This window comes from Lepidochelys kempii, chromosome 8, assembly GCF_965140265.1.
Source record: "Lepidochelys kempii isolate rLepKem1 chromosome 8, rLepKem1.hap2, whole genome shotgun sequence".
Lineage (NCBI taxonomy): Eukaryota > Metazoa > Chordata > Testudines > Cheloniidae > Lepidochelys > Lepidochelys kempii.
The window spans coordinates 105,245,480-105,268,931 of record NC_133263.1 but is presented as its reverse complement, the minus strand read 5'-3'; the positions used below and the strand labels follow the sequence as shown (position 1 = coordinate 105,268,931).

The 23,452-nt window shown below is 43.9% G+C and overlaps 1 protein-coding gene across 4 annotated transcripts in view; it reads right to left on the bottom strand.

Annotated features, from left to right (window-relative positions):
• LOC140916364 (translation initiation factor eIF2B subunit gamma-like) overlaps positions 1-23,452 on the bottom strand; it is a 239,007-nt gene that overhangs the window by 130,411 nt on the left and 85,144 nt on the right. For 3 of the 4 annotated variants that reach the window (XM_073357910.1, XM_073357909.1, XM_073357915.1), the window contains exons 7-9: positions 6,532-6,659; positions 4,368-4,546; positions 465-545 (exon numbers count right to left, since the gene is read on the bottom strand). In XM_073357910.1, coding sequence (XP_073214011.1) covers positions 465-545; positions 4,368-4,546; positions 6,532-6,659 — 388 coding nt within the window. Of the gene's footprint in view, positions 1-464; positions 546-4,367; positions 4,547-6,245; positions 6,336-6,531; positions 6,660-23,452 lie in introns of those variants that run through there. The other variant, XM_073357911.1, reaches the window with a different exon arrangement.

Genomic DNA, 23,452 nt, shown 5'->3' with positions numbered 1-23,452 from the left:
AGCTAAGAGCCAGCACTAAAATACTAAACCCGCTAAGCTTGCTGGCCTTTGGAAAGCCAACTGCTTGTCTAGCCTCATCTGCCAAACCTCACATCAGCCTGCTGGGGGACAAGACGCTGGTTTGGGGTAAAATTTGTATAGTATCAAACAGTACAGTACAAACAGTAAAATCTGTTTTTAATGAATAAAGATTGAAGGGCAGGAACTGATGGACGAGGATACATGGGTGCTTTGGGTTGTTTTCCATTACTCTGTTTGACTCAGTAGTATTTAGAATATGCAGCTGAAGGAGAATACACGATCGGGACATTTTATTTTGTGTTCAGTCATATCTTAGCTCGGAGCTTCAGAACCTTGGCTACGTTTTTGAGACAGAAGTTGAATTACAAGAAGCAGCTCTCGAAATTAAGGCTTAGCAGATAGTTCCACCTCCCCTCACACATTCCACAGGAACAGTCACTCACCAGGCTTCTGTCAGTGACTTGAGCGGACATGTGAACCAATGGTTCTTCTGGACACAGAAGAGCAGGTAACAGCTTAGGAACCTGGAAGAGGAGAGCCCAAGTCACAGGTGAACAAGCTAATGCTACATCAGTGTATTACATGGACAAATCCAAGCAGGCTTTTGTTTCACGGCACTTCGGTATATATCGTCAACTTGCTCATTTACAGAAGATATTTTACCACCTGTGGTTTAAGTTTGCAACAGATGTGTGCTAGTTACCCTCTTCACTCCACAGGAGAAGACAGACTGTACTGGTACAGTGCTGGCTATTAGTATGTCTCCTCTTTGCACACCCTGCTGCGTAGGTAGATCTAATCAGGAGCCAGCAGCAAGCTGCAAGGCTCCCACAGAACTCAAAGGACGCGCAGTATTTGAGTTCGTACAGTGTCTCCCCTACAGAACGTAACTCCGCATGCTTTGACATAACACAGCAACTATACAGGACTCATTACACTACAGAGTACTCAGACATCCTAGGATGACTAAATTAAAGCATCTAGTCAGAAGGGAGCTAGCTGAAGCACAGGCAAGGGACAACTATTTCAGATGTGTGAGGGGAAAACAAAAAGGTGATGAGGTGTCTGTTCCAGAGAGCAGAAGCTGCAGAGGAAAAGGCGGGTGCTAGAGAAGAAGACATAGCAGAGAAGGTAATAGAGAGAGACGAGGTCCAGGAAGTAGCCAGGGACAAATCCATGAAAAGCAATTTGAACTGGCTCCTGAAATGAATGGGGAGCTAGTGTTACAGGAGGACGGGATAATCCCACCCTTCTTCTTTGTGCAGGAGGGAAGACAGGCTAGGGGGGCACAGAGAGAGCAGGGGGGCACAGACTGAGCGAGAGGAGATGACAGCATGGCTGAGAACTGCAGCGGAGGGGCAGTGGGGCACACAGGCAATGCTGCAGAGGTGGCCATGGACAGACTGACATGCAAGATGCATGAGGAGAACAGTTCAGGGTTGGGAAGGATGCCAAGGTCATGGACAATGAAAGGTCCATGTTGAGAAGAGAGAGGTCATGGGGCTGTTTCAGGATACTCCCACTTCTTTCAAGATATTCAGTTGAACGCAGCTGAGACAAAGCCACATTCGGTTAAGACAGACAGAGAGGAGTCCGAGTAGCACCTTTGTACAGACATCCAAGTATCACCTCAAGTGTGGCAGTGAAGGTAAAAGTAGAAGTATGATCACCAAAAGGGAAATGGTCGGTAAAGAAAAGCAGAAGGCAGAGAACTGAACCTCATGGGATTCCATCCGGTGGGAGGTGTAGGGATCAGATGAAAGAAAATAACTTGTGGTCTCACAATGAGATGCCATTCACAGTGGATTGTGCAGATATGATCAGCCCTCTCCCTTCTGACATGCTCTGATCAACACAAAGAGTTCACAATGCTGGCTTTTAAATGGTCGTAAAGGTTCAGAGTGGACCCTGCGATGAGATGAATGGCTAAATTCACCCCTCTCAGAAAGCAACCGTTTCAGGCTGCCAGCAGCCCCAGGCAGTCATTGCTGCATCTGCCACTCTTCACATCTTGAAGGTTGTCTCTGCCACCACCAGGGCTAGAGACAGAGCTGTTTAAAGGATGAAAGGTGACTTCCTGATGCATAAGATGCAGTCACTATTGAAAAGCAACAACTCACTGAGCCATCCCAACGAGGCCAATTTTACCCCAGTGGTTATGCCTTGGCATAGGGACGCTGTCCTAGCTTGAGACACAGTAGTGCAGCCATGACAGAAGGGATCCAAGAGAGAAATGAACAGCTATGAAGTAGCATGGAATGGTCCATAGTGTCAAAGGCTGTTCCGAGGTCTGGGAGATGAGGAGGGAGAAGCAGCCTTGATCAGCAGAAAGGAGGAGGTGGTTACATACATGAAGAATGATTTCTCATTTGTGGCCAGGGCAAAACCCAGATTGAAATCAATCAAGAGTAGCACAGCACAGGAGGTGATCAGAATGATTAGAGAAAGCTACAAGCGCAAGCATTTTTTGCTCTGAAAAGGAAGGCTATCGATGGGGCGGGAGATAGAGGGAGTGTCTGGGTCAAGGGGAAGTTTAATGTTTTGCCTTTAATTCATCTTAGAAGGAAGCTATTTCCTGCTACTGAAGCTAACTCCCCCTTGAACCCACTGCCCACACACTGGCTTCAGGCATCCAGAAACCCAGCTGGAAGAGAAACAATTCAGGTCCAGTGTCTCCTCCCCATGAGGGCAATGGGTTAGAATGCCGCCCCTCTTCTGGCATTAGAAGTACAGTGCAGTAGCCATAGGCCTGCCTTCTTAACACACAGCTCGCTTTGAGCTGCCAGTAGCAGCTGTAGAGAGAAGGCATCAGAACTGCCTACAAAGCCCAAGAGGAGAGCAATTGCGACTCAAAGATTCCTCAGAGCAGAACAATAGAGGAGAAAACCACAAATAAAATGAAGGGTGCATCTTTTACCTGCAGTGGTAAGAGAAACAAAATGCAGCAGGACTGACAAGAGCTCCTTTTCCAGGGCTCCTCGTTCAGTTCTGTTATATGATTCACCTCCGCAGAGTTTCCTTAGGACCCTTACCATTCCGGAAAGCTAAAAATTCAAGGAAAATCTTCCCCAACATTGCAGGTCCCAAAGTGAATTCAAAGCACTAACGTTACGTACCACCCAGGAGCAAATGCATTTCCAGCACTGACCAAAATGTAGAATATTTAGGTTAAAAAAAAAAAAACACCCAAACCCAAACCACATGGAGCCTGACTGGCTCAACTCAATAACTTTTCACTCAAGCGACTGCTGCCAAGTGCACATGCTCACTTCTGCTAGCAAGTGGCGCTCTCCCTTAACCCTTCCGACCCTCTTGTCCTTGGGCTTATAACAGAACTTGCTCGCTGCCCTGTCAGCAGCACTGTGCCCTTTCTACCTTGTGTGTGCTCGACTATAGGCACCAAAACAGCTCCTCCCCACCCAATGCATGCAGAGCCTTTAAGCCCACAACTCCTGGGTTCATACCAGTTGTGCCCTGCCCCCAGCTATGGTTTGCATTCATTCACCCATCCATTCCAATGAGATACCACAAACGGAACCAGGAGGCAGACACAGGACTGGCCACTCCCAGAAATACCAACCCAGCCCCTTCATCTCCCAGCCACAGTCCCCGATTCCTCCCCCGCAGCATCCCTCCAGTCCTCACCAGCCTCCCCAAACTCCAAAGAAATCGGCCAGTCCTGATTGCGCACCCCCCATCACTTGATAGGTGAAGTGAAGATGTGTACAGGGCAGCTGCCAGTTTGGCAAAAAATGGGATCCTCAGGGTTAAAGCTTTTAATCCTCAGGTCACTAATGCCTACTATTAACGCCACATTCTCTCTCTCTAGCCCTTCCCTTTCATCCCATATTTAACGAAGCCCTATATCAGGGTAAATGTGAACTGGAATTGTGACTGATCGATGTTATCTTCTCTGTCAGCTGGAGTGCCCTGCATTACATTGTTTACACTGGACAAAAATCTGCTCAAGCAATGGTACATTTAGAATGGAAGCTATTAGGCAGCCTATATATGTGGGTTGCTATCAGCGCCCCCCAATAACAACATTCATTTTCATCTGTAGCTCTCAGGGGTGGGAATCATCAGCCACAGCTTACAGTGGGGGAAGTGAGGGGCAGACTTGCCCGAGGTTGCCCAGCGAGTCAGAGGTACAACTGGGACTAAATCCCAAGTCGCATACCCTCTGCAGTGACCATGCTGAAGTGCTCAGTCAGCAACTGGATACTTGAGGGAGCTCCCAGGCAATCCTCACCAAAAGGAGGGGTGTCACTGATGAAGCTATCCCTACAGATAACATACACACACACACGCTGTAGTCCCATATACAATTTTTATATTTTCTTTACCTGTCTGTTTGCTTCAATGTATAACCCAAGAGTGTTCACTCGGTAACAGAGCCCCTCTTTCATGATATGGACGTAGCAACGCACTTGTCCTCCATTCAGATCTCCGCTGTGATCATTCCAACATGATTTATCTGGGGCAAATTCCAGCAAGCTATCACCCTTCACATAACTGTAGATGTCTGCAGAACATACATATGCAACATGAGGCAGGCTTCACAGAGGTAGCAACACTCTCCACAGAAGGGTTCTAGACACAGCAGCTTTAAAATATCTTGGGGAGGGGAAACCTGTCCATGGCCCTCACCTGAATATTTTACAGTCATTAAGGATTTTCTCCTGTGTGGTAGGGAAGTGCGACCATCCCCATGTTACAGCTGAGGGGCTGAGGCCCAGGGCACGTTAAACGACTTGCCTATGGTCACACAGGAGGTCTGTGGATGACCCGGAACAGAAGCCAGGGCTCAAGTTCCAGTCTAGTACCCTACGCACTACCCATATTTTCACAATTAAATTGATTTGCACTGTGGCACAGGAAGAAAAACACAGATCCAGAATCTGGTTGATTCACTGATTACAATGGAGTTACTCCTGATTTACACCAACATAAGGGAGATCAGGATAAACCCCATAATGCATCCTCCTGTCCCAGCGGGGAAGAAGCCTGTATCTCAGAAACTCCTCTTTAATGCCCAAAGAAGTTTGACTTTCTAACCCCTGAACAAGGGGAAATCCAGAAAGCACAACAAGAAATCTTGGGGTTCTAGGTCTTTAAAAAGAGCAGGCAAACAAAACAGGGAAGAGTTTTGGTTTTTCACGTTGCCTATTAATTTCATTTGGTGAGCCCTACTTCTTGTGTCATGCGAAGGTGAAAATAACACTTCCTTATTTCCTTTCTCCACACCAGTCATGATTTTATAGACCTCTATCATATCCTCCCTTAGTCTCTTTTCCAAGCTAAAAAGTCCCAGTCTTATTAATCTCTCCTCATATTGCAGCTGTTCCATATCCCTAATAATTTTATTGCCCTTTTCTGAACCTTTTCCAATTCCAATATATCTTTTTTGAGATGGGGCGACCACATCAGCACACAGTATTCAAAATGTGGGCATAACATGGATTTATAGAGAGGCAATATGATATTTTCTGTCTCATTATCTATCCCTTTCTTAATGATTTCCAACATTCTGTTCACCTTTTTGACTGCTGCTGCACATTGAGTGGATGTTTTCAGAGAACTAGTTGGGATTATGTTTTCCAATGTGCATTACTTTGCATTTATCAACACTGAATTTCATCTGCCATTTTGTTGCCCAGTCACTCAGTTTCGTGAGAGCCTTTTATAACACTTCGCAGTCTGCTTTGGACTTAACTAACTTGAGCAGTTTTGTAACATCTGCAAATTTTGCCACCTCACTGTTTACCCCTTTTTTCAGATCACTTATGAATATGTTGAATAGTACTTGTCCTAGTACTGACCCTGGGGGACACCACTGTTTCTCTCTCCATTCTGAAAACTGATGATTTCTACCTTTTGTTTCCTATCTTTTAACCAGTTACCAATCCATTAGAGGATGTTCTGTCTTATCCCATGACAGCTTACTTTGCTTAAGAGCCTTTTGTGAGGGACCTTGTCAATGGCTTTCTGAAAATCTAAGTACACTATATCTCCCTTGTCCACATGCTTGTTGATACCCTCAAAGAATTCTAGTAGATTGGTGAGGCATGATTTCCCTTTACAAAATCCATGTTGACTTTTCCCCAACAAATTATGCCCTTCCCTTTTCTTTCCATTTAGCTTATTCCCCTTAATTAACCCCCCAATCCCTCTCCCCAGAAGAATGGAACTAACATGACATTTACCACCATCACACTACTCACCCTGCTTGTGTGTTCCACCTCTTCCCTCACCTTACACCTGTCTTGTCTGTTTACACTGTATGCTCTATGGGGCAGGGACCGTCTACCGCTTCGTGTTAGTGCAGTGGTTCGCACAATGGTGCTCCCCTCTTGCCAGGTCCTTAAACATTACCATAATAAGCATGTTGAATACATAAAAAAGAAAAAGGACCCACTGATTTAGACAAACTCTGGAGTCTACCCAGTAGCTCAACTGCAGCATAAATGCTTCAAGATCTTCATTAAACCAGCTGATTCTTTCACTCACCTAATGACTTTTGATCCTTCTTTTGATCCTGCTCTTTGTTGTCCTGTCCTTGTCGTAAGGATGCAGGAGAGGAGAACTGTTTCCTAACTAGATACGGAATCAGTTCACTTCGGATAGATGTTAATGACCTAGGCAAAAACAATGACCACAAATGAAATCCATGAACATTAAGTGCTGATAATCATTTGATTTCTTCACAGAAGATCCAGCAGACATTTTGCAGGTTGCTTATTTAGCAGAAATAAATATGCCAGATGCTCAAGAGCAACTGGCACTCAGACAGCTTCCATTAAATGTGTGCTTTCTTACTATATATGAATCTAGAAGGGACTTCACTCAACCTTCTTTGTGAGATAGGGAATCAAAGAAACCTTCTGACCTTCCCAGCAAATTCCCCATTTCTCTAACTCAAATCCTTCGGGTCTGTAAAGGGAGTATAAAACACTACTGGATCACAATGGTGATGCTTGGAACCCACAGTGCATGGCTGCAAACGATGACGCACAGTGCCAGGAAAATAAGAGACTCCAGCGCCTGCTGCAACGCCCTTCTCAGGGAAAAACAATAAAGAAACTACTTGTTGAATAGTGAAACGTTCAAGAATATCTGAAATACTCAATCCTTAAATGAAAACAATGAATCACAAGCCATAACGGTGTCCTGTTCCACTGCACATCTGAAAACCCAAAGAACATTTTCAGACTTATTTCCTTAACCAAAGGAAGTTTAACACATATCTTAACAAGTTCAGGAATGAAGTGTCATATTCTTTAAGGGCCTCAATCCAACAGCCACAGAAGTCAATGGAAGGGGTCCCACTGACTTTACTGGGCATTGGCTCTCTCTCTCTTATGGACTTATTTGGCCCCACTATCAAAGAAACTCAGCACCTCACAAACTTTTGTTGTATTTACCCTCAACATCCCATCCCCTGTGAGGCCAGCCAGGGCTGTTATCTCCATTGTACAGATGGGGACTGAGGGAGAGAGAGACGAAGTGACTTGCCCAAAGGGCAAGGGCAAGTAAGTGGCAGAGCAGGATTACAGCCAGGTCTCCAAAGTCCTAGGCTAGTGCCCTCCACTGGGCTACTCCTTTGCTTTTCTACAACAACAAATAAAGCCTGCTTCTCCCCCCACTCCCAGGAAGGCCAATGCCATGTCTATGGCACATGAGCTTGGAAGGCTAGTATTTTACTGGAGAGTTAACATTGGAAGATCATTTGAATTTGCAATAAAAAGTGTTTGAAAATAACGCACATGTAATCACTGATGTACTTACTACGTGAGGAGAAGTAACCTGTGGCCTACAACTTCCTTACATTGGGTCTGAAACCAGTTTTATTGTTATTGCTTCATTACTTTAACAATATGCATTTTGTTGCTGGCCTGTTAGTTATTTAAAGGCTGGGAAAACCAGTTAGCAAACTGATCCAACTTGGCCTATACAAAGGGGACTGTATAACTTCTGTAATGTATGAGGAAAGGTTAATATGTATCACTTGGCTAAATGATAGCAGGGGATATCCATAATCAGTGGAAAGGTGCAGACATCAGAGAAAGAAAGGGTGGTACCCAGGGCAGAACTAGGAGTTAACTATGGATTCAATTAAAGGAGGAAATATTTAGGTTGAATATTAGGAAAATGCTTTCTGGGCGGTGAGATCTATTAGATGTCAGAACAGACTCAAGTGGTGGAAGTCCTGAAAAATATGCAGCACAGAACAATCCCACCCCAGTATCCTTTGGGATGTGTGACGCTGGAATGGGTTTGGGAACCAGAAAGGTCTTTTCCATCTGTAGCTTCCCTGGGCAAGTTCAGATTAGATCATCAGACCTACCACAAAGACCAGAATGAAGCACTATCCTGGCATACTGACAACAGAGGTTGGAAGGCAACATTTGTGTTACATATTCTGCCCTGTAATTTTTTAGGTTTTGCATATGGAACCATCTGAACCATCCCAAATCTAACCCTTTGATCGTCTCACTTTTGTCCTGAGAGAAAGCCCATGTGCTCTATCCGGCAATCTGTCCTTAATCGTCAAAACAACATAATTATATATCATCTTGAGGTAGCCATATTTCAGGAACTAATGAAGCAAAACTCTTCGTTTTTTAATCACAAAATCTCTCACCGCTAACCATTTACAGACTCTCTGTGCCATGGTCTCCTAACCCTGCATTCTGACATACGTGTGGGTATGCAGATGGGCAGTTTACTAGCTTAGAATGTTTGCCTGCAGCTGTGCCATTCAGCAACGATTTCCTGCTTGGGTTTTATACTCTGTCCAAAACCGACAATCATGTTTTTCCCTCAGAGGCTGGCCAGGGCATTTATGGGATCCATTACCTATAAAATATCTGAGTATTTGGCACAGTCTTAAAGAGTCTGAAGCAGAGAACAACACAACAGAGTAAGACGTGAAAGAGGTAGAAATGGGGAAAGACAAAGTTTTGCCCTATTTTGGATGTTTTATTCTTTCCTGGCCATACTTTTACAATCTGCCCAGCATTCTCTGAAATGTGATCCATATTCCTCACTTACACTTCCTAACTCCAGTCACCTATAGAATATCTCACTCTCACACTTTAAACAAGATTTAATGGAACTGTTAAAGGGAATTTGCTGAAAACATTAGCAGTGAGGCATTTGGTAATCAAGATTTGGAAATTTCTCTTGACATGTTTTGCAAATGTGGCTACTCAAAGTAACCATGTAAGAACATTTTTTGAGAGTCTGAAAAGTGGCAAACAAACATCTGGCCAGGGCAAGAATGAAGGCAAGGAATGAGAAAGACAGAAGGATTAGGTCTGAAAAACCTTAATCAGGAAAAAAAAGTTAACAAGAATTTGGGAGGAAGCCAACTGCCCTGCACATAGATTCAGGAAAATTAAAGAAGAAAGGGTTTCTGGCCCAGCGCTATAAAAATATTCTTATAATAATAAAATCCTAAAGAGCAGTTACAAGAGCCTATGTAAAGAATCAGAGAAGAAAGGATAAGCTTGTTAAATCTGGGAAAAGGAGTCTTTCCTATTCTACCACCATGGCATCTGTATTAGCTCCACTCTGACTCAAGCACCAAGGAAGGCCGAAACACACCATGAAAATGACATAAGGAAACCTCTACTATTTCCAGAGTGAAGAAGTAAGGGGTAATGCAAAGTTAAGGCAAAAAGCCTGTCTGGATGACTGTATTCTGACACCCAACAGAAAAATATGGGGGATAAGAAGCAGATGTACCCGCTTTTAAGACTTTCATAAATTGTAATTAAAATAACAAGCCATTTTCAGCTTCCATTCCCTACGATTTTATTTTTAAATGTTCACATCTGTCTGCTTTCATCTCAGCAGAAAGTAGGATTTCAATATAGCTGTCCAAGTGTTAGACATGCTGCTACTCTATCAAGTGTAAAGAGAGAGAACAAAACGGAGCTCCAGTCCTGCTGAGAACAATGGGAGAAGGTGGCTCTTTTGAAGGGGTCAATTTGTAATGACTCAAAATTTCAGTTATGAAAAATAACAGCCAAAAAATGACCATTAATCCCAAATACCTTCAAAAGCTACTCAACAGGCAGGCCAGGAGGAAGAGGGAAACAAGGGTGTATTGATGTGTGTTTGCAGGGAGGAGAGGGGGAAGCTGGGATGCATGGGCAGGGGGAATTTGGTGGTGTGTGGACAGGAGGTGCAAGAGAAAAGTGGAATTTCGAGTGGTTTGTGTATGAAATCTTTTAAAAAGATGTCCAAACAAAAACTATGTTAAAATGGAGTTAAAGTTGAGAGTAATATCAGTAACTTAGGGTAAACTATAATACCAGGATGTTGTAATCATCCCAAAACCAAGGCATTCTAAACTTAAGAAATTCACAATTAAAGTTAAATTTTAAAAAATCCAAACACATTAAGGTATGGAACAATCGTTAGAGCATCCAAACAACCTTAACTCTGCCCTCTGATGACACCATGGGGTGGGGGGAGAGAATCCAGAGTGTCATTAAAAATCACTTTAATTTAATCAGGGTCCCACACACTAGAATGCCTTAATCATAATCGTATGATTTTTGCATGGTGTCACTATGCAGAGTTTAGGTTTCTGCTAGAGGAAAAACTTTCAGTTATGAAGAGGAGTAAGGAGAAAAATTACCATTCGTTCCCCAAAATACTACTCAAATGTAGCCTTTGCACAAGATCTCCATGAGTTTTAACTGTACAGAAAGTTAGAGGAGTCCGTGACAGAGATACGGTTGTTTGAGTGCTGATTGTGCTGATGCACTTCTATACATTCTGATTGTGCTGTGCACTTCTATACATTCTCTCTCTCACACACGTACATTCACACACACAGAGGAATCACTTCAAGCTGCCTCTTGGATAGAGCATAGCAGCATTATAGCTTGCAAAAACATGGCAAAAAAGGAAGTGAAGAACAATGGATCCAGCTGAAGCAAAAGGTGGAGTTGAGGCAGAATATGATCCTCTAAATTGGAATTTAGTCTGGGTTTGCTATAAAATGTGTGATGTGGTTTTTATTAACCCAAACTGGTTAGAACCTTGATTTCCTGTGTCTCAATACTCCTTAACATCGTTAACAAAAAAAAAATCACAAACCACATTGCCTATTTAAACACATCATTTGATGTATTCCCCTCCCCCACAAAATGCATTAAGTCGAGGTGCTAGGATGGTGCCATTGGCTTGACACACAGCAGGAATGGAAGCACCCACAGCCTTTATTTCCCTGTGCTATTTTGCACTTGCTGGAGAGGTTAGTAACAGAAGCGTCAGTCCCATTTACTGGCTGTCATTCGTTTTTATCTTCCAAGTTTAACATTAAACACCATAAAACAGCACTAATGAGAATTTGCATGTTATTACCAACCCCAGCCCCCCCACTTTTTTTTTTTTAATTTATCTGTGTGGAAGCGTGAAATCTACTGTTGTTGCCAGGACCCACCTGTAAAACCAGTCACTCTTTTTCACGGGTTAGTTACTGGGGGGGTGGGGGGACACATCTTAATTAGAATCAGCTAATTCCATAGATGCAGACAGTGTTTATGATTCACAACCACAAAGGAGAAACTGGTTTGTGTTTTCCTTATTTAGCACTGTCCCTTTTTTAGGGGTATAATGTTCACTCGTGTAGTGCTATGTAACGCAGTGGGTCAGATTCTGATATCTGTTACCGGAGTGATTCCACTGACTGCTGCATAGTCCAGATTCACATCAAAAGTAGAATATGGCACAATATTTCTAATCAGAACTACTGGTTAAAGTTCAAAGTGTCTACATATACACAACTAACAAATCCTACAGAATATTATAGCATCGTCCAAAATGAGCTTTGCATGTTTACATAGGATAATAAAGATCTAAGAAAAAGGGAAAGAGGAAAAAAATAGAGGGGTGGAGGAAGAAAGAGAAAAGTTAATGATGAAGCTTGTAGGTAACATAGTTCATGGTTCTCATCGTTTAAGGGATAAAGACAAATAACGTTTAAAAATTCCATGTAAGCCGGGAGCTCTCTTGTTGAATCTCAATGTTATTTTCTCATGATCCTTTGATGGAGATTAAAAATTTCCATGTGAATACAAAGAAAGAAACAACAGATACTCTGAGATTTCCCCCCCAGCTTTGAATTCTCTAAACTAGAGCAGCAGCCACCATTCCCATTCCCTCCTCCCGCCACCACTCTCCCTTAAAGAAAAAAGTCAACTCACTTTGAAGAAAAAGACAAAACAAGGCCAGGGCAAGGAGGATTAGGGAAATGATATTTATATCATGGACCAAATTAAAATGTCAATGCAAGAGGCAGGGAAACAGCCCTTGCCATATATACACGCCAGGCATGTTTCCTCAAGGAAATAGGAAAGAGATTTGAAAAGAGTTAATGCAGTCCTCAGTTAATACCACCTGCCTCAGACTCAACACCACTTAAAAGACAGTGTTTGGGTCCATTTCCCACAATGTGGTTTTAACGAGCACAATGGAAGAAGCCATTACAAGCCTTTTTCCCGTCTCCTTATTGATTCGGGGCAAAAAACTCTGGAATTTCTGAGACACGCTAAGAATTTGGAGGTAGCAGATGTGGGTTACATGCAGAAGGGAAAAAAAAGCAGCAAAAATTAAACAGCATGATGGGGGGGGGGGTTGTACTGTGTTCTGCTACAAGACATATTTTTCCCCACATCTCTCAATAACCTCTCTCCCCATTCATTTTCTTCTAACCCAGTGGTTCCCAAACTTTAACAACCTGTGAACCCCTTTCACTAATGTCAAGTCTCGCGAACCCCCTCCTAAAAATGAATATTTCCAGGGATTGCCTCCTTTACCTGAATATAAATTATAAAAGCAGTGATCTTGGAAATATAAAATTTGTTTTTATGACATGCTTATTACACACTATTTATTATTAATTATTATTTATCACCACAGTATTTTTATTACATTAGGAAAATGGCAACACTCTTACAAGATCTCACTTTTGTAGCTTGAATCACTTTGAATGAGCCTATTATAAGACAAGGCTCCTAGGTTTCATCAAGGAGTATCAGATGTGAAACAGCAGGAAGGGATTTAAGAAGCCAACTCAGAGTTCCTCCTACACAAGCATTCAGGTCTTGAGCAAAACAGGCAAACAATGTACGTTACAACAAAACTTAAACTTGTTCTTCATGATCATTTTAAAAACAACACTAGCTGCCTATTTAATTTTAAAAACAGCAAAAAATATCCACCTCCCTTTCTATTTCTTATAAGGAGTCTTGACATTTACATCTTCTCAGTCTGATAGTTATGCTTGCTTTGATCTGCTTAGCTCTTGGAAGTCCAGGGGCTCCAGGCTGCTGACCCCGTGCTGCCCAGGTTCTCTAGGGACAGCTCTGTTGGCCATTAGGGATTTTTTCCCCCAAGAACCCCCTGTAACATTTCACAAACCCCAGTTTGGGAACCACTGTTCTAACCCAAGACTAATTTTAACCAAAGTAACCAGGTGGGCCAATAAACTGTTAGGCAGTTCCTTGTACCTAACCTGATAACCCACAGTATTAATCAGGGCACTGAACAAACATTAGTGCTTCTTTCATTTTCCCCCCTGTTTTGCTATAAAAATTTTTGATGCAAAGAGAGAAATTGTCAGTTTTTAATTCTAATGGGAGAAAAAAACCTGGGAGAGGAAAGTTTTAGGCTATTCAGTTCCAGCTGTAAACAGGTAAAATCTATATTTTTTAAATCTCACGTTAATTAGGAAATTTGTCAGCGTCTTTTATATTATTGGAGCTAAAAATCCACAAATGAGTCATGGAAACTTTGAGAAACATTCTGTTGAAAAACAAGTCCTCCTGCCTGCTGCCATACTTCTTGTCCCAGATTTTCGTTAACTAGGACCTTTGGTTCTGACAAGTTGACCACCTTCTGCTTTCATAACCTGCATGTGACCCCTTCTACAGCCATCATTCAGCGTTCCTGGCTAGCCTCAGGCTTTTGACCTTAGACCAAAGTTTCTGAGTGAATTTCTCAACCCCCAGGATTGCCTCTAAAATCTCAGGACTCTTGGCAGTGATGATGGCCAGAGGGAGCACACATGCTATGATCACAGACAGCACAACCTGAAAGTAGGGTGGACTAAATTATGGAAGGGACAGAGTGAAGGCAGGACGCAGCAAAACTGTTCTTGAGTTCCATCAATGTTTGGGTTCACTTATACCAGTAGTCATATTCCCAGGAATCTACTTCAGCCAAATAACATTAAGAGAACTAGGCAGCTTTCTAAAAAACAAACCATAGAAACAAAGGTTCCTCTTAACTAAAAGCTCAAACCATCTGAAAGTATGTGCACACACACAGGCATATCCCCAGGGTCACCCAAACACCCTTAACTCTGCCCACCTAGAGCCACCCAGGAACACCAGACAGCTCCAGATACTTTGCCTGGGAATGCCAACAGGTTTTCAGAATTGCTCTTTAAACAGAAGTCTCTGCTGCCCTTGGAGGCCACCCAGGGAGTTTGGCAGTCCTCACCAACTGCTCAGTAATGGATCACAATCTTTCCCAGACAGCATCCCCTTCTGCCAGATCAGCCCCACCTGCAGTTCCCTGCCAGCACCTCCCCCGCATCATGTGTATCTGAGCCACACGCTGTCTGCGAACTGCCTGGGGGCCAGGCTCATTTGCAAAGTGTGCATCAGACAGAGGCTTTCTGATATTATGCCTCGACAACACGTGTGTCTATGACACACCAGTCAAACTGGTGTCTGTATATCAAAAAATGGTGTATTATGTATACATTTAGATAAATGTATATAAAATACACCTTAAAAGATGTGCCTACAGAATGTATTTACACTTCAAAATACAGACATCTCTATAGTAAGTGGATTTATGTGTACACATTTATTGTGAATTTTATATTCTCACAATATGTCTGTTTCGTATTTTTGAAAAAAATTTTGAAAAATATCTCCATAATCTCCACAAGCTATGAAAGTACCTACTGCTTGTGAAGGAGCTGTGGGCTTCGCCTGCACTAGGTCATTTCCCACTGCACCTGTCAGCTCCAGTGTGTTTCCTCTCTCAAGGATTGAACTCACAACTCTGGGTTTAGCAGGTCAATGCTCAAACCACTGAGCTATCCCTCCCCCCCATTGTTTCATCTAACCCTGCCACAGAGCATTGATATTTGATGTTTCTATAGAAACAGGTTTAGAGCTATGAGGAAACCAAACGTTTTTAGAAAAATCCTTGGAGAGAGAGAGAAACAGGGGAATTGTTAAAATTTTCCTTAATTTTCCAGAAAAAATTCAAGTTTGGGATGAGAGGAGATCAAGATCATTCAGGTAGATCAGATGGTTTGTGATGGATCTGGGGTGGAGAGAAAAGAACTGGAAGCCAGCCTCCAAGTTAACCCTGGTGAGAGGGACTAGCACCTCCCCCCGGTAATTATTTTCCTGGTATAAACATGAGGAAATTGTCAGTTTTTAATTCTAATGGGAGAAGAAAACCTGGGAGAGGAAAGTTTTAGGCTATTCAGTTCCAGCTGTAAACAGGTGCAGTATGCTGTCACCGTATACATAGGGGACCGTGTCATCAAGTGAGGAATGCATGGCAGGAGTAAATGGACCTTTCCCACCCAAAAATCCTGCCTTATACACAAGTGGCACTGTGTGGAAAAGAACAAGGTAGTATAATGATATTGGGAAGCTTGGATAATATTGTCCAGGAGACAAAGATTAAAAAGTCTAGAGGAGACAGGCTTGAGAGTCACATAACTGGCTCAAAAAACATTCCAAGGGTTACATGGAGACAAAGTTCAATTTGACTGGGAGCTAATCACTGAGGCTACAGGACCTGAATAATGCAAAAAGAATTCTCAAAACTGCTTTACTTGTTAAGTGAATCAGCATTGGACGTTTTCATGTCCTTTCTGAATTCACTTTCTGCAGTTAGAGTCAATGGGCCCGATCCTCAGCCAGAGTGCCTCTACTGAAGTTAATGGCTGAGGATCAGGCCTATTGAATCGTACTAGCACAAATGCTCAGGGACTGCAAATTTCAACACCATACGTACAAGTATTTACAGAAACCAAAATAGCAACATTTTCACTTTCAAGTATTTGTCAGAGAGGTACCTGCATGCTCACCCAGTCAGGGATCAGAAACAGCACCATGTGACTTTGGACCAATCATAACCAACCAGCATGGCTCAAATTTCAAATATGGCATATTGAGCTCTCACACCAAAGGATCTATGTCTGATCAAGCCACAGAATTAAACTGACCCCATCAAATAAGCAAACTCACGGAAGCTGAGGTCTGCTTGTGGATATTCCACACACAGAAAGAGAAGCTGCATTCATCAGAGATACGATTTGTTGAGAATTATTTACTCAGATCCAATTTGAACAGTTGAGGTTTTTTCCATTTAAGTTTCAATAAAGGAATTTTGCATCAACAAGCTGAATCAATACCAGAAAAGGACAATGATCTGGCAAGTTCTGAGTCGTGTCATGCCGGATAAGGGGCAACATCTGATGTGAAAGGAAATGGAGACGATAAACTCACCTTTCATGTTCCACTTGCTTAAATGCACACAGCTGGGTGAGGCTGGGATTTTTTTTTGCTGGTTTGGAGAGCTACAAGCTCTTCGCTCTGTCTACATACAGGACACTTCCTGCAGGAGCTGTTTGTTTATTTACCCATTTGGATCACAAGGAAAGTATTCATTATAAAACCCCTCTTTACAGTGAAGAGGGAAACATTCCAACCATACGGCTGACACATGTTAACTTGCAGGTATTCACAGAGCAGGTTCTGTTTTTAAGGCTGTACAAAGACCACCAAGCTGGGAGTTTAGCTCTGCCAGACCTCCCCCAGCCAGCAGCTCTTGCCAGAAAACACAGGTGACAGTCTGAATGATAAAAAGGCATTTACAGGGGAAAAGGGGAAAACGCACAGGTTTAGTCTGCAGCACCTTAACGCAAACTTGCAAGGGGCCTCCATGTACAACCTACCACACAGCCATCCAAGCATGAGCCTTCATACAAATTCGCCCTCACCCCCAGTTTTAAAAGACCCAGGTCGTCTCTCTACTGTCCCGTTTTCTCCACAGGGGAGGAGAAAAAGCCCGGTTTATTCCTATTTATTTCGGCAGTGCAAAAGACAACGGTTAGCTTCATTAAAAGTGAGCCACCAGATCGAGCTGGACTTTCATTACACAGTTTGTTGCAAAGGAGATTAGCCCTCAGTCCTGGGAACAGTTCACGGCTGGTAACCCTGGCTGTTAGGTCCACAGTCCTGAGAAAAAACAGTGAAGATCTAATCCTTTTCCTTAGCTCTCAATCAGCTCCCTCTGATTCCATAAAGCCCCTGCGGGCAGAGTGCTCAGCCGGGAGTGAGTGAGACATTAGGGTGGTGAGTGACAAGTTAACTGTATCGGGGGAACTGTGGCTATCATGCCTACTTTTCCCAAGTCAGACCTTCCAAAGTAATCACACTATCACTCTCTATTATTTTTATCCTTCACTGTAGTTCTAATTTGCCCTGTTAGTATCAGGAGTCCCACCATGAAACAAAACTCTCCAGCGTCCAAGTGGCTGTAAATAAAAGCAGTAGATTATCTTGCATCAAACAACTCAAGATTGCTAGGTTCAAACCACAGATGTGGTTTTTAATATGCACAGACACATAAAAGATTATATCCAGATCTTGAAAAGAAATAGGAACAGGAGAAGTGCTCCAATATGTAAGAAACGCATTTGTTAGTAACCATGGTCATTTCTTTTATACACAACATGCTTAAGAGTCTCATTTTCAGGAAATTGAGGCCAAAGGCCCACTTGCATTAGCAAATGCAGTTACCACAATTGTGCACACAAATTGCGCAAGATTCACATGCACAAGGGAAGTAACTACACAAGTGCAAATGCAATATGGTATCTGCTTTCTGAAAACTCCGGCCCTAAATTGTCATGTATGTTTATTACAGGCAAGTGGTGTCACCCAATGTTAAGGCTGACCAGCACTTTCCAGCAGAAGACCTTGCTTTCACTTGCTTATAAACTTTGCCAACCTTTAACTATTTCAGCTGAACAAAAAGGAGTACTAGTGGCACCCATACCAGGTGTTTGCCTCAGGCTGCTTTTTTTGGGGGAAAGTTTCAGCAAAAATAGCTCAGTCGTTTCCAAGACTGAGATTAGGGGAAAATGTGTCACTTTGTCCATGTTAACAATCAATCTCCCCTCTACCCCCGGCCTTTAAAAATGAGAAGCCTCCATGCTTTGGTGCGAAGACTTGAAATTTGGCACAAGTCCACCTTTGTGTCAGGGATGTGTCATTTACCATCCCCATGAAAAAATGCCCAAATTTGGCCAAGTTATAAGAGTGCAAAAAAACATAATAATAATAATCATCACAGATCACACATACTCAGAAAAGACTCTGTTTTTCAGCTAAATTCTTCCAAGAGTTTCTCTGCACTGGGCATGCTCTACCCGTTCACAATGCCTACATGGTGAATGGCCCGTGCAAGGGCCATTGCCAAATCCAGTACTGAGAGGGGCAGCGAGGGAGGAGTAAAAGCGTATCTCAGTGCCGTGAAACCTTCTGGCACCAGCATGGAAGTCGGTACAATTGGGCCAGACTGATCTCAATTTGTCTTGCGGTGTTTTGGTGCTGTCCTTTGCCTGTGCTGAGGGCTTATCCCTTGACCTAGAGTCCTCCCTGTGGGGAGGATGTGTTGCCCACTTAGAGCTGTTTATGCCTGGTGCAGAAGCACCTGCCCCTTTCAGGGGACAGAGCTGGGTCTCTCTGCCCTGGAGTGCTGCCGACACCTTGGGGCAGAGGTAAACACAGCCAATGTCAGGGATGTTGCTATCAGGGGTTCTGGCACCTTTGTTTCCCTGCTGGAAGTGAGAGTGTGGTGCCCAGCAGCCAAGGGGCTCACTGAGACGACAGAGAGAGAGTTACTCACCTTGTGCAGTAACTGAGGTTCTTTGAGATGTGTCCCCCTGTGGGTGCTTCACTTCAGGTGGCAGTGCATCCTGGCGCCGTTGATCAGAGGTTTTTCCATAGCAGTGCTCGGCCGGGCCAGCTGTCTCGTGGCACCTGTCTGTCTCATTGAGCACACATGCACAGCGTGCCCCCACTCAGTTCCTTCTCTACCTTAGAGTCCTCTTATCAAACTTCAAAGCAGAGGGGAGGAGGGTGGGTAGTGGAGCACCCATAGGGACAACCATCTCCAAGAACCTCAGTTCCTGCACAAGGTGAGTAACCTTCTCTTCTTCTTCAAGTGCTGTCTCTGTGGGTGCTCCACTTCAGGTGAATGTAGAGCAATACCCATTAAGGATGGGTGGACTTTGGAGGTATATGGCTAACCAAAGTAGAGAGGACCAAAAGGCCAAGTATGGCATCGTCCCTGGAGTCTTGTGTAATGACGCAGTGATCGGTAAAGGTATGTTCTGACGCCCAAGTGGCGGTTTTGCAAATTTCTGAAATGGGTACATTGTGAAGAAAAGCCACGGAAGTTGCCATGGCATGTGTGGAATGGGATCTGCATTGGCTGGGACGATTTAATTGGGTATGGGTCCTGCTTTTGAGCAGGGGGTTGGACTAGATGACCTCCTGAGGTCCCTTCCAACCCTGATATTCTATGATTCTATGATCTGATGCCCATAGGGGGTTCTATACAGTTTGATATTAATTTTGAAAGTTGTTGTTTGGATATTGCTGACCCTTTGGATTGTTCCATTGTCGAGACAAACAGTCTTGATGATTTTTGGAAAGATCTCATCCTGTGCAGGTAGAAGGCTATCACCTGTCTGACATCTAGGGTGTGTAGTGCAGCATCCTGTGAGCATGTGTGCGATTTGGGATAGAATGTGGGAAGGTGAACGGGTTGGTTGATCTGGAAGGTTGACGACACTTTGGGGAGAAATTTTGGATGGGGTCATAATGTGACCTTGTCCTTGAAAAAGATGGTGTAGGGTGGGTTGGCCATTAGTGCACCAGTCTCACTAACTCATCTCACGGAGGTAATGGCTACTAGGAAAGCCACCTTCATGGACAGATGCAGTAAGGAGCAGGTAGCCATTGGTTCGAATGGAGGTCTCATGAGGCCCTTGAACGTTAAGTTCAGGTCCCGTATTTCCAGATAGAGGGTTTGTAGGCCAAGCATGAGGCGCTTTGTAATAGGGTATGTGAAAACTGAAAACCCCTCGATTGTGTCATGGAAAGTATTAATTGCCGCGAGGTGAACTTTGATAGAGCTTAGCGATAGTCCCAAATTCTTCAATTCAACCAAATAGTCTAGTACCACCGGTAATGGTGCGGTACATGTAGTGATCTGTTTGTTTGAACACCACGTGGAGAAACGCTTCCATTTCTGCAGGTAAGTAATGCGTGTAGATTGGCGTCTGCTGTTTAGTAAAATATTTTTCACTTGTTCTGAACAGGTTAGCTCTCGTTCGTGGAACCATGCTTTCAGGTGGAGCTTCTCTAGTTGCGGACATAGGACTTGTCTGTTGTCCTGCGACAGAAGGTCTCATGTTAATGGGAGAGTCTGTGGTGGATGGGTAAACAGACATAACAGGTAAGGGTATGTTTGTCTGGGCCACACTGGGGCAATCACAATGATTGTAGCGCTGTCTTCCTTTATTTTGCGTAGGACTCTGTGGATTAGTGGTATTGGTGGGAATGCGTACATAAGTGAGTTGTCCCACCGGATTAGAAAGGCATGCCCTAGGGATTGGGGGCAGAGTCCTGCTCTGGAGCAGAACGAAGTACATTTGCTGTTCTGGGGCATGGTAAATAAGTCGATGGAAGGGAACCCCCATTATCTGAATATTCGGTGGAGGGTCATTTCCCAATCGTGTTCCCGGGAGAAGTGTCTGCTGAGGGTGTTGGCGGTGGTGTTTTGGCATCCAGGAAGGTAAGAGGCTGAGATGTCTATATTGTGGCGGATGCACCAGTTCCATAACATCATGGCTTCGGTGCACAGGGAGTGGGATTAGGCCCCCCCTTGTCTGTTGATGTAGAACATGCATGCTACGTTGTCTGTCATGACTCGGATGGATTTGTTCCTTATTGGGGGAGGAAGTGATTAGGGGGATCCTTGTCTGATCCTGGGAGAAGTGATTTCTCCATTAGGATCATCTTCAGGCGGAAGTCCCAGTCTCGGCGGGCTCATGCCCACAAGTTGCTGCAATGGACACACTTGGAAGGAATGTGCATCTCTCTGAGGCACCTCACACATTGAGCGTGTCCATCAGATCTAGGCATTGCCTCGTGGCAGGAGCCACATCTCTTAAAGCCAGGGGAACCTGGCATAGTCGTTAATGTTCATGCCCTGAGAGGGGGACTATGAACTGAGGAGAACTAAAAATCTAAGTATTGAAGAAAATTTTTTTTAAATGAACTACAAAACTACAATAGAAGAAAACTTATTTAACTACTGATTTTTTTATACTCCAGGGGGAAACGGCTCTCGCACTGCGGAGAGCTCCGTCTTCAGTCAAGGACGGTTGAGAAGGAACTGGAGGGAGGGTGGGGGAGAGAGAGGGCCAGCATACATACGTTCAACGGGACAGACAGGTGCCGTGAGACAGCTGAAGCGTGCACGCACGGCCCAGCCAAGCACTGCTATGGAAAAGCCTCTGATCAATGGCTCCGGGACGCACCGTCACCTGAAGTGGAGTCCCTACAGGGACGGCACTCAAAGAATACTAATTTCCTGCCTGGAGGACAGCCAAGATCCTTGAGCTGAAGTTACCCTCATGGGCTGCTCCAAGAGGAGTAACTTGAGGCTCACATGTCAGGATTTTCACATGCAAGACCAAAAGGAGCAGCAGCTAACAGACTTGATGGGGACATGTGCTTCCCCGAGACAGAACAGGCAGCTACTCTTACCTTCTATGGTGAGTACAGAGTTTAAACTCCGGTTTCAGAGTAACAGCCGTGTCAGTCTGTATTCGCAAAAAGAAAAGGAGGACTTGTGGCACCTTAGAGACGAACCAATTTATTTGAGCGTAAGCTTTCGTGAGCTACAGCTCACTTCATCGGATGCATACCGTGGAAACACAGCTCACTTCATCGGATGTATACCGTCCGATGAAGTGAGCTGTAGCTCACGAAAGCTCATGCTCAAATAAATTGGTTCGTCTCTAAGGTGCCACAAGTCCTCCTTTTCTTTTTAGTTTAAACGCCGAGGATTTGGAGTCCGCCATAGCTAGCGGTTGTCAAGAAGCACCTCACCCCACTGTACAGGGAGGTCTCCCCTCTGTTTGTTCTAACTGCTCGCTTTCCCTCTTTTTTGGGCGGGGGGGGTGTGGGAGGATGGCACACAAATTATATTGGAATTGGAAGAGGTTCAGAAAGGGCAACAAAAATGATTAGGGGTATGGAATGGCTTCCATATGAGGAGACATTAATAAGACTGGGACTTTTCAGCTTGGAAAAGAGACGGCTAAGGGGAGATATGATGGAGGTCTATAAAATCATGACTGGTATAGAGAAAGTAGATAAGGAAGTGTTGTTTATGCCTTCGCATAGCACAAGAAGTACGGGTCACCAAATGAAATTAACAGGCAGCAGGTTTAAAACAAATAAAAGGAAGTATTTCTTCACACAACGCACAGCCAACCTATGGAACGCCTTGCCAGAGGATGTGGTGAAAGCCAAGACCATAACAGAGTTCAAAAAAGAACTAGATTAATTCATGGAGGATAGGTCCATCAATGACTACTAGCCAGAATGGGCAGGAATGGTGTCCCTCATCTCTGTTTGCCAGAAGCTGGGAATGAGTGACAGAGGATGGATCACTTGATTCCCTGTTCTGTTAATTCCCTCTGGGGCACCTGGCACTGGCCACTGTCTGAAGACAGGATACTGGGCTAGACAAACCCTTGGTCTGACCCAGTAGGGCCATTCTTATGTTCTTAAAGAAAATTAAAAGAAAGAAAGGAATGAAAAGGAATCCGGAAAGAAGCTTCTTTACTGAAGTAAGGTTTGAAAGTCAGAACGGGATCAGATACAGTCCACCTTGCACCTCATTGCCATGAGTGGTAAGAAGGAATCAAAGGGCGCAGGGCCGCTTTGCTCTTTAAGCCCTCTTATGGGAGCATGAGGTGACTCAGGGAACACGCGCGTCCCAGACACAGCCTGGTAGGCAAAAGATTCCGATCTCGCATACATGGGATGCATGTGCAGCTCCAGTGGGATCTACACGGACTCGAAGGAGAACATGTATTTTATGGGGTCAGAAAAAATCTGCAGTAAGATGAAGTCCGACAAAAGTGATCTTAGCCAAGAACCACATTTTTCATATATTATATATACAATAAAAATTATTTTGGGGGAAAATTATAAGTAGGGCTATATTTTTTAAAGAGGCCTCAACTTGGCCTCTAATTTACTGCCCACCATCAATTGAGAGTGAA